Genomic DNA, 12,136 nt, shown 5'->3' on the forward strand with positions numbered 1-12,136 from the left:
GAAGGCTTCAGTTTCATAGACAGGAAGCCGCAGAGATAGGATTTGCATCCCCAGCTCCTCTGACTCCCAATCCAAAGGTTGTTGTTTTTTTATAATACACTGAATCAGGAAGCCTTAAAAGGAGACTTTGGTGGGAGAGGGTGGGGCAATTATGAAGAAGCTTCTGATTTTGTGGGTCACTGTGGGGTCAGAAAAGGATGCAGAATCTTTGAGATCAGAGTAAGTTCCTCCTAAAATGTCTCACTGACAGGAAAGCAGGTAGAAAGGAGGTATTTTCTTCAATGGCCAGGGTGGAGCAAAGAGAGAGGTCAAAGAGCAAAGATGACAGAGCCCAGACTGCTGGGGATAGAATCACAGTACATTACCAGGTAAAAGCAGCAGAAAATTCCAAAGGTCAAGAATCTTCATTCATGGAGGATGGGAAAGGATCTAGCTTTGTGCAACCAACTCCATTTCTTGTCCTTTATCTTATCTTCTAGGGACTCTATTTCCCAGTATCCATAGGCTTAGACAGACTAGGCCTGGTGTACAGCCAAGAAAAAATATGATTTATTGACATTTTTGCTGATTCTATTGTGAGCAAATACTGAGATAATCAGAGGTGTTGTGGAAAATAAGAAAGCAGATGTGATTAGTCCATAGCCAAAGCTGAAGTCAACTGTTAACAAAGAATTCCAGGAAAATAGAATCACTTTCCTCTATGTTTCATCGAGAAACAGACAGTAACAGAAGGAGCCTTCCTTGGGAATGGGAAAGCATGCGTTTTATATGAAACTGTCAGGAGGCCTTCCAGGCAATGTAGCAGTGTCAGCAACTGTGCTTTGAAGCATTGTCACTCCTTGGGAGGCCTCAGCACCTGGGTTCTCTGGTACATAGGGTGGAGGAGACATGACAAGGGCAACCTATAAGGTAAACAGAAACTGTATTCATGAGTCACCCAAGGAGGCAGAAAGAGAAGTAAAACAATTATCAGGACAGAAAATCTCTAGGGACATCATGTTTATGCCAAGGGCTGACCTTGGCCAAAAGCAAATGGAAGGATGGCATTGTAATGGCACTGGCTGACCAACTTCTTGTGTACATTTCTTCCAATTCACTTTCAACACTATTCTCCTCTCTGCCTACCATCTTTCTAGCTTAAGGTATCCTTCCCCTCAAGCCCTCACAGTTAAGCTATAAGGTCACTCTTGAATGGGCTACTCTCTGAGTTCTGAAAAGAGAGAGGTGGGAGAGAGTGATCCTTGATCCTGTAATTGCTTCCTTTATTTATGCTGAATACAAAGATATGACACTAAGCCAGAAAGCCCAGAATAACCAAACCAACTAATGAAACTTAAAAATATGCCCTCAGTCTAGGTGGGGCATATCTGGGCATGTCCCAGAAGGTGCCCCTTTAGTCATCTTTAGTAGGTTGTCAATGGATGTGCCTCATACCTTTTCCAGGTAGATGCAGTACCCCAGATATAGATTCGCTAAGTTGCTAAGTCATCAAATTGACTAAAATGCTCCCTTGGCCAATTTCTGTGCTTTTTCTTTGGAGCCAAGGGAGAGAAAACAAAATGTTTCCTCACTCTTCATTCTTATCTACCGTATGATGCCTAACTATTTGAAAGGTGAATGATGTAGCCTCAGTCAAGTACTCGTGGTTAGGGAGAAAGGGTGCACCTCTTGGTGGCTAAGGATTCTTAACATCCCTACTGGTGGTCCCAGGGGATGGTTGGTCTCTGACACTAGATATGACACTTAGGGATATGGAGGCAGAGACACACAAACATCCTCTCTGAAGGTAGGCTGTTCTCTCACTAATTCTTGAAAGGTCCCACTTATTGATCTTCCCAGGAGAAGCCCTATGGCACAGTCTCACCAAAGTTACAGAAGCGCCACATGATACTCACTGAACCCTGATTACAGCAGGTGGCTTTACAGCCAAAGCTTGATATTGCAAGGCAGATGGCAAGTTCCAAAATAGACAGGATCAGCAGAATCACATTGATTCCCTACAGATACAGATCAAAGAGAGAATGGTGAGGTCTGGACACAAGGCCCCACTTTGAATAAATCAGGAAGAAAAAAAGTGAAAGAGCAGATTAAAGGACGCAAGACAGGAGGAGGGTGACTGTCTGGAAACAAGAGCTAAGATGTCTAAAAAGTTCTTCACAAACCTTAAAATGCAAATGAATGTTAGTTCCAATTACCATTAGCAATAATAATATCACTTTTAAGACCCACAAAACACTTTCCTCACAATAATCCTGTGTCATATATTGTAGAAGGATGAGCACCCCTGTTTTGCATATCAGCAAACTGGGTGTCAGAAAAAGGACCCTCCTATGGTCACACAGGCATCCCTCTCCTGTGCTCTATCCCATACACAACCTAGGCTGGCATCCATCTGGGCATATCACGGATGCTCAACATTGTTTTGGTTGATAAAGGAAAACCTAAACCCTCTAAAAGGAGACAGAATTCTGACCAGGGGTCAATTTCTATGTCTGTTTTCTTTGAAGATTTGGTGGTTCTCAGGTGTTCTGTCAATCCCAGCAGTCTCCCATACTACAATGGTGTCTGCAGCCATCAGTCAGAGGCTCAATCCTGAGTGTGTTTAAAAGTTTATAATCCACTAAGGGGAAGGGAGGGGAGGGGAGGGCAGAGGAAGGGAGAGGAGGGCTCGGGAGCAAAAGCATTTCTTAGAGGAGCTCTATCTTGCCAAGCTTGTTTCTCATTTGTAGTTCCTGCCTTGGTCATCCTTTGAAGATCTTACTGCATACATTCTTCTTTTCTAATCTCTATCCAGGCTAACTTTTGATATTTTCTATTCCCCATTCTTGCCCTGATCTCTCCCATACTGACTGCACGCCAGGAATAGGCCTGTATTTATCTACTGGTTCTTCTGTTCCTTCCAGATTCTTCTGAGCTAGCATTCTGTCCTTAAAGACTTTCTTGACCCCACTCTCTCCTTCAGTCGAAAGTGGGTTCCCTCTCCTCAAACACTTCCTGAAGTTTTCAATCACATTTACGTTGCCCTTTTCTAGCACAGATTTCTTTTTCCCTTCCACAGAGAACAAATGAGACAGTAAGTTCTTCCACAGCAAAAACCGTGGCATTTTTATTATCTTCGTGTCGCCTGTGCAGAGCGTATCACCTCACAAGTAGTGATAACTGCATACCCCAATACTTGTTTGCTGAATTGAATTGAATGGGAACGAGCTGAACTGAATGAAAATGCTCATTGCTTTTTGATCCTTTGGAGTTCTCAGAATTCACATTTCTGTCTCAGAAGATAAGAATAACCAGAAATATTAAGGAATTTCCTCTTGTTTCCCAACTCAAGCAAATTGCTTCTCCTCAAAGGTTCAGAGCTCTGTAGGACACTTGGTGTCAATGTCTCTGCCCTGGCCTATAAAGATTGCCCATTCCAAAGATCCATGGTCAGAACTGACTCTAGCTTGAAAGTACTCACCAGCAATAGATGCAAGACCAAAAGACAGGAATCACAGGAACTGTCAAAGTAATAAAAAAAATGCATTGGATCCATCATCAACAAGTTGATTGAGAAAAAGATGATTCCCAGCCCTGCCACCACTGAGCTTACAATATTCATTGCCAGACTGCTTCGGACCTAAGAACAAGCAAGAATCCATTAATAGTCAACTCATTAACATGTGGTTATGGAGTCACTACCATGTGTCCAGTCCTGTTTGAGACACAGGTGTGCATCCAACAGCAAGAGAAAGATACACCTATTGAACAACTACTATGAGCTGAAGATTATACAGGCTTCTCCCGATCCAAGGACCAGTTGAACAATTGCCTAGTTCCCAAAGTCTTTACATTCTAGGCAACGCAACATCTGCATTAGGATCCTTTGTTGTTGTTGTTCAGTCATTCCAGTCATGTCGGACTCTTTGTGACCCTGTTTGGGGTCTTCTTGACAAAGATCCTGGAGTGGTTTGTCATCTCCTTCTCCAGCTCATTTAACAGATGAGAAACTGAGACAAAGAGTTGAGTTACTTGTCAAAGATTACACAGCTAGTAAGTATCTGATGCTAGCTTTGAACTCAAGAAGATGAGTCTTCCTGACTTCAGGCCAAGCACTCTATCCACTGTACCACCACCTAGCTGTCCCTTTTCATGTATTTTTACATAAAGACAATTGAAGAGGTCAGGGAAACTGAAAAGCGATTTCTGCTGGTATGGTTGCAGGCTTTCCCAGGTAGCAATGGGGGAGTGACCAATAGTGATTCATACCCTCTGTGACCCCAGGTTTCAAACCCAAACATAGGCATTGGTCAGGTAAGCATGCTACAGCCCAGACAAGGGATGCTGAGGCTGTCTCTCAATGACCTTTCATTTATCCCCTTCTTTTCCAGAGGGCAGAAAAAAAAGATCAAAAATGTCTCCTTCTTGAGCTACAGACAAAGAAGGAATGCCACTCACCAGAGTATTTGTGGTTCTATCCTCTGCAACAATTGAAAGGGAGCCAGAGATGATGAACTGTGGACAAAAGATGTCATACATGAATGCCCTACAACTTTCATTTCACTCCCCACCGTGCTCACCCTTGCCCAGCCAGTCACTGAGATTTGTCTCTCCTATCCCTGAGAACTGATGTCTCTGATGACTCCATTACATGCTTCATAAACATTTTAACAAGGAGCAATTGTCGACTTTGCATTCTTTCATAATGGGAATTAACACAAATTGCTCTGAATTCAAGTAACCATACCAAAAATGAAAGCAAGGCTAGTCTCTTATGGCTTATATTTGATGAAAGTTTGAGAAGAAACAAGGCTTCTCTGATGTATTTCTAGCTATCTCTCAACCCATCAATACATATATGTGTGCATGGGTATGTATTTGTTTCTGTATGTATTTTTCTTCACGTGTGTCTCTGAGTGTATAATGAGATTCACAAATCATTGTGAGGACTTGAGAAAAAACTTCTTCCTCAAATTAATATACTGAAAGGACTTGTTTGAAAGCAAACATTGACTGAGATCATTATGGTGTTGTGGTTCATTGTTATCCATTAGTTCTTTTACATATACCTGGTTTTAGTATTAATGTCTTACAAACTAGTTGGGGAAATACTGGAAGATTATATAGGGTTGCTCCAATAATACCTGGAAGAAGAGTGGATATTTTGAGTTTCACATCATAAGGTAGTCAGGAGTCACTAAATTCAAAGAGACCCTGATTTGAGGCATTAGAAGGAATAGGAGAGAGGAGAAAAGAAGGAGGATAGAGGAAGATCAGAAAATCAATCAAACATGAGACATAGAAGCCACCTAAAGAGGGATGCTGACCATGGTACTTATCACTTATTACCTAGTACTTAAAGAAGAGTAAAGGAAACCTCTTCTACAATGACATCAATTCTCAAGCTTATACCTCATCAGTTCTCCTCGGTCCTGGGATCCCTCCTTCCCTCTAATTGAAAAGGGTGGGTATGAGAGCTCCTCCAAGATCATTCTTTCTTACTTAGCTATAGACCTTAATCATGTCCCCATGCTGGGTACCTTTTCCCCTGCCCTCAGTTTTCAATTTAATTTTATGTAGTGTCTTCCCCCATTAAATTACAAGCTACTTGATAGCAGGAACTGTCTTTTCCTTCTTTTTGTATCCCCAGCTCTCAGCAGAGTAACTGGCACATAGTAGGCCTTTAGTAAATATTTGTTTGGTGACTGAATCAAAAAATTAAAGCAGATGTTTCAGGTGGAGTCCACTGACAGAGCTTACCAAAGGCATAAATACTCTATTGGAAAAGAGACATTCCTTTGGGGAAAGATAATTGGAGACAGCACAAACCTCTCCTGTTGGAAGCTTATTATCATCTAATGCCATCTTCCTCCTGATTGAGGGGAAGCCTTTCATGATTATTTGTGTTTCCCTATAAAGTTCTATGTATCTCAAGAGAGGAAGAAAAAGAGAGGGAAAGAAGAGATTTACATCTTCATTTCTACGAGCTACACTGATTTTTTTCCTTTTTAAAAAGTAAGCTTCTTAGCCTCCTAAGAAGGAGAGCTGTATGAGAAAAGAGCTCGATATTGTTTCCATGGCTCAACAGTCACAGATAGTTGGGTTTGCATAGCAGAAGAGCTGTAAGTATGAAGGGGGGAGCTGATAGCAGAGTTCCTTTGCCCAGCAGGTGATGCAAGGTACAGACTGTTTCTTGAACATCAATGGTTCATCAATTCAGAGTTGAATTGTTTTATATGTGTCTTCCTGAAAGATTTCCATAGGTGCATGTTCACTCTCTCCAATGGCTAGAGGCACATGTTTATGGGTGAACTGTTATATTTTGATTATTTCTTTTGCTGAGTAAAATGAGTTCCTGCCCTTACATATAATTTATTAAATACTATGATTATTCTTGCTTTTGATTTCTTATTTGATAAATGTTTCACACACAAGAATCAATGGTGAGTAATTTTGTATAAACACAGAGCATTTCAAGTAGGACTTGGGAGTTCCAATGGAAAATGATAAGGGTGAATCTAACCATGAACCCGCATTATACCTATGACTCTGAATTACTTTGGATGATAACACTTTTCTGGGAAAAACCTGACCTTACAGAATGGTGGTACATTGGGTTTATGAATCAGCCCAGAGAGGCAGGGAAGGTCAATCCCTCAATCAGGCTACAAAAAAAGTTTTTAAAAAAAAGGATTCCAATTAGTATATCATTTTTTGAGAGAAATGAGCTGTTGTGCTGCGTATCTCAATTATTTTAAATTAAGTCACTTGGTTGGCTTAGCATTATCATAGAATTAGCTGAACACTGTACTTTGCATCATAATCCTGACACACATACAAAATAGTTGCATAACTCTAGGGAAGACTATCAACAACTGAATCTCAGTTTTTTCATTTGTACAATGGGGATGATAATACCTGTGCTATGTGCCTTAGAGGGTTCTTGTGATTAGGTGGTTCTGAAATCTGTAAATCATGAGCCATTGCTATCATTAATCTGTCGAGGGTAAAAAGCTCATTTCTCTTCAAACGATCACACAATAACAAGGCAGGGTAGAATGAGTGCTGGCTTTGTACCTAGGAAAACCAAGATACAAATTCTTGCTGTGGTGCTCAGTAGCTCTGGGACCTTCAGTAAGTTACTTCGTGGCTCTGAGCTTGTAAAAATAAGGGGAAATAGACTATAACATTATCCAGCTCTACAACTCTGATCCTACTGGACTCTGCATTGTTGATAATAAAAAATGACTGGGCTTCCTTACCATTGGCTTGTATACTATCTAACTATCTATCCATTTATCTACTTATCTATCATCCCAGTATACTGTGTGGAGTAGATTATATATTTATAACGTATATAATATGTATCGTATTACCATATATCATATATCACCATATTTTATATATTATATATGTCATATATCAATTTAATATACAATGCATTATACATATATATGTGTATATATATATGTATGTATATATGTGTGTGTGTGTGTGTGTATATATATATATATATTACAATATGAACCCTTCCCTATCTCCACTACTGGAAATTGCAAACAGGAAACCCTGGGGCATAAAGGACATATTGTAGACAAACAGATTGCCTCCTGTCTCCAAGGAACAAAGGGAAAAACTCCATGTTTCAGAATTGGTTTCATTAATTATACTCACAAATGCTGTTCCCCAGAATATGTAGCCGGTGTTAAGCAGAAAATACTCATGAATATAAAAAAATTTCATAGGAACCAAAATAAGAACCATCCCTAAGGCAAAGTTCATCAGGGCAATCATGATCTGAACAGTCTAAAAGGGAAAAAGATTTTGATGAGTACATAAAGGACTGAATCACTTCTCTCTAGAAATGGAGTCAATGTTCTTTTTCCACTCCCAAATGTGTTTTTATAGAATTTTACTGGGTATGAGCAAGAGGTCACAATAACCAGCATGTAGTAGAAGCTTAATAAAAATTTATTATTGGTTAATTGATCAATTATTTGAAATTTCAAGTCAGAGAAAATAGGATCAGTTCCTAGCTCTACTCCTTAAAATCTCTAGAACTTTGGACAAGTCCTTTCCTCTATTGTTGTTCAGTCATCTTCCAGCCGTGCTCAACTCTTTGCAATCCTATCTGGAGCTGTCTTGGCAGAGATACTGGAGTGCTTTGCCATTTCCCTCTCTAGCTCATTTTTACAGACGAGAAAACTGAAGCCAATGTGATTAAATGACTTGCCCAGAGTCACACAGCTGATAAGTGTCTGGGTCCAGTTTTTAATTCATGAGGATGAGTCTTGATTCCAATGCCAGTGTTCTATCCACTTTACCACCTAGCTTCCCTATGGTGAAATAGATGATTGGACTAAAAAATCTCTAAGGCCTTATTCAGCTCCAAAATCCTAAAATCATATAAGATCAAGAGAGGCAGAAAAACATAGTGGATAGAGATATTGCTTAAGGATCAGGAAGACCTGGGTTAAGGTCCTCTTAACCTTTATATAGAACTGATGCTGTGATCCCCAACACATCATTGAACTTTTTACTTAGTCCTAGCAACTTCGTAACATTATGAATGATAAAGTTGTTGCCTAGATATATGGGTGGAGGGAATTCTTGTAAGTTTCTCCCAGACAGAAGTATAGGAATCTCCTTCCCAGGAATGGGGACTCTGACTCACCCCCAGCACCTTGGGCTCCCCTTTCAGGAACTTCTGCAGGCATGTTTTTGATTTATAAAGTTGCACAGGCATCTTCATTGGACCCTGTGGGAAGGAAATAGGACCTGGCTGGGGAAAGAATGGATACGTTCCCTTTGGAGTTTCCCGTGAGTTGATGAGACCACTGTTAATGCTGTAAGAAGAAAAAAGAAGTCACATGAAACATGAATTTGGCATTCTCTTCCATTCAAAAAGATATGGTGGAATGGTAGCCAAAAGAGGCAGACACAATCTTAGGCTACAGTTAGAGAAGTATGGTGTCTGGAACAATGGAGCTGCTAATACCAAGACTTCTGCCCTGGTCAAATCTTAGTTTGGGGTTTCATAGTTTAGGGAGAGCATTGATAAGCTGGAGGATGACAAAGGACCTAGAGACTGTACTATATGAGAGTCGATTGGAAAAAAACCAGGAATGGTTAGCATGGAGAAAAGAAGATTTAAGTTGTTTAAAGAATAAAATGAGGCAATGGACACAAAAGGTCTTGAAAGATACCCATTAAGATCCAAAGGCAAGGGGTCATGTCCTTCACATGCTGCTAAAACCGTCATTGTAAGACACATACTTTTAACATTTTTTCCAGCTTTGAGTATGGGCTAGTATGGATCAAAATATCCTCTCCAAACACATTCCATAAGTGACCAAAGGCATGTGTACACACAGGATGGGCTCTGGTCATAGAAGAGAGCAAACTGAACTGGCTCACATGAGGTTGGACACCGATTGGTACTATATGCATGTCTGTCCCAAACTAAAAATGCACAGGTATCATTTTGACTAGGTCCAGAGTCCTCCAGAGACCTTCCACTTTAATCCTCAAAGTTGAGGGCACTGGGGGTGAAGATGTCTGAATTGAAACATGGGTGGTAAGTGGACATTCAATTCACCCTTCTGTTTTCCAGCTGTCCCAGATGTCCCAGACTATGCTATATCCCATCTAGACATCTATAAGACACCAGGATCTAGGCAGCAAGGACATCTTGCCATTTATGAGACACCTTATACACACATTCCCAATCCCTTCTCTTCACTTATACTCAGGGAACAATAAGCAAATCAACCCCTGGAAAGGGCTCAGTAACATATGGCCCTATAGCTTCACATGGAAGCAACATCCATGGCTGCCAAGACCAAAGTACTCTTCTTCCCCTGCTTCCACTTGCCTATATGTCTTGCATCTCCTAGGGGAATTGGGACTGTCTCAGTTTTGAATTTGTGTCCCCCTGAAACACACCTAGAAGAGTGCTAAGTTTAGCATATAGTGTCCATTTAATAAACTTTTACTGATCAGTCATTCCCCAATTGATAAATGGTCAAAGGATATGAACAGGCAGTTTTCAGAGGAAGAAATTAAAGATACCTATAGGCATACAAAAAAATGTTCTAAATCACTATTGATTAGAGAAATGTCAATCAAAACAATTCTAAGGTACCATATGTCTCCTGGCAGATTGGCCAACATGACAAAACAGGAAAATGATAAATGCTGGAGAGGATGTGGGAAAATTGGAACATTGTTACATTGTTGGTGGAGTTGTGAACTGATCCAGCCATTCTGGAAAGAAATTTGGAACTATGCCCAAAGGGCAATAAAAAAGTGCATACCCTTTGACCCAGTAATACCACTTCTAGGGCTATATCCCAAAGAGATCATAGAAGTGGGAAATGGACCCATTGTGGTGGCAAAGAAATGGAAATCAAGGAGATGCCCATCAATTGGGGAATGGCTAAATAAGTTGTGGTATGTGAATATAATGGAATATTATTTTGCTATAAGAAAGGATGAGCAGGCAGATTTTTGAAAAACCTGGAAAGACCTATATGATCTGATGCTGAGTGAGGGGAGCAGAACCAGGAGAACATTATACACGATTCCAGACACAGTATCTCTGATGAACTCTAGACTGAAGAATTCAAAGCAGAAGCATCTCCAAAGGGGCAACAGTCTATTCCTGTTGTCCACAATAAACAGAGACAGTTTGGGGGATTTCTTTTGGCTGCCCCAGAGCTAGAAGTCTTTGTGAACACCTAAGGGCTGCCCAGTGAAAGTCTATTCCTTTCAGAAGATCCCAGCCTGGGCAAGACAGGAAGGAGCTTTTTGGAAATACAATAAGGTCCAGAACATCTCTGCTCATAGTCAAAATATCTTTTATCTTCATCCTCCTGTGACCAAACCTGATCTGTCTTGTGAGACTTGGGGGAGAGCTGACTGAAGAGCCACCTGAATCCAAAGACTTGAATACTCCTTCTACCTCAAGGCCCTCTTAGATTCCTTCCAAACCCACCTTCTCTGGGTTCTAGCTTCTCCTGAAACCAGGGATGGGAGCTACACAGAGTGCTTACCTGTCCTCTCCCCCAGCTCCTCCAGGGTCTCCTGGCCTTCAAGTCTGCTGAGACAAGGGATGGAGCTGCACTGAATAGGAGATCCTCCACTGGGGTTCCAACCTTTCTTATCTCCTTTGTTTCCCTTGACATTATGTCCTTCCCACTGGTTTTCTCTTACTTATGTATGATGATGACTACAGTAAGCTGTTTTCAAAAATCAGGAACTATTACTTTCCAACACAGGAAATGACTAATGATAAGTTTCCTTCACAAATTCATTTCATATGTTATAGGAGGAGACAGACTAGAGTCAGAAAAGATAGGAAGGCATGGATGAATTGCAATCTACATTAGTGATCATGTGTCCATTGTATTCTTCAAGTCTTAGACAAATGCCAATGTCATTATCTTGTCTTCAAAGGATTCCTCAAGATTTCAATGACTATTTTGTATTGAAAAACAGGATATTCAAAGTTAGCAGCAAATCTAATCAAAATGGGCTTGCTTTAAAAAACTATATTAGGTCCCTATTCATATACATGAGTGTAAGAGGTAACACTCAATAAACATTTAGTAAGAGCTTTCTAGCATTCTAGGCTCTGTACTTATTGATGGGGATACGAAGAAAAGTCAACACATGGTCCCAGATCTGAAAGGGTTCACATTCTAATGCAGGAGACAGCATGTAACTAATTAGGTACATACGAAATTAATTTGTCACATAATTCTTGCACATACACACATGCACACGATACTGTGCTGACTTTCACCCTAGATTATTTTGCTCAATGAAATCCTGAAGAAAGTTAGAGGAGATTGATAACAAACAATCCTATTTAATATTCTCTGAGTATGCTAGGAGATAACTATCATAAAGCTTAAAATAAAACAAGGTTTATTGTGAGAATTTGCCCTATGATGGAGCTAAGGGCACTGGGTTTCAGTTATAGATTCTCTTATATGCTAAAGAAGTGGTGAAATGCAATGATAGGAGTGCTTGGCTAGATGACAAGAGACCACTTGGGAAGTTGGCTATAGCATTTACTTAGAAGTTGCATGTGTTTAGCGAAGCTATTAGTCCTCTCTTGGTCTTTCTATAGAAGATTTTCTCCAATTCCATG

General features: G+C 40.4%; 1 protein-coding gene across 1 annotated transcript; it reads right to left on the reverse strand.

Annotated features, from left to right (window-relative positions):
* Positions 1 to 706: 706 nt before the first annotated feature.
* LOC118855273 (membrane-spanning 4-domains subfamily A member 4A-like) lies at positions 707 to 11,098 on the reverse strand. Its single transcript, XM_036765354.1, has 7 exons — positions 11,034 to 11,098; positions 8,654 to 8,825; positions 7,654 to 7,785; positions 4,438 to 4,494; positions 3,461 to 3,619; positions 1,896 to 1,997; positions 707 to 902 (listed from the first exon to the last, which is right to left on the reverse strand). Exons 2-7 carry the CDS (start codon positions 8,729 to 8,731, stop codon positions 765 to 767), a joined length of 666 nt encoding a protein of 221 aa, XP_036621249.1. The 5' UTR covers positions 8,732 to 8,825; positions 11,034 to 11,098; the 3' UTR covers positions 707 to 764.
* Positions 11,099 to 12,136: the final 1,038 nt, after the last annotated feature.

The sequence above is a fragment of the Trichosurus vulpecula genome, chromosome 6 (assembly GCF_011100635.1).
Source record: "Trichosurus vulpecula isolate mTriVul1 chromosome 6, mTriVul1.pri, whole genome shotgun sequence".
Taxonomy (NCBI): domain Eukaryota; kingdom Metazoa; phylum Chordata; class Mammalia; order Diprotodontia; family Phalangeridae; genus Trichosurus; species Trichosurus vulpecula.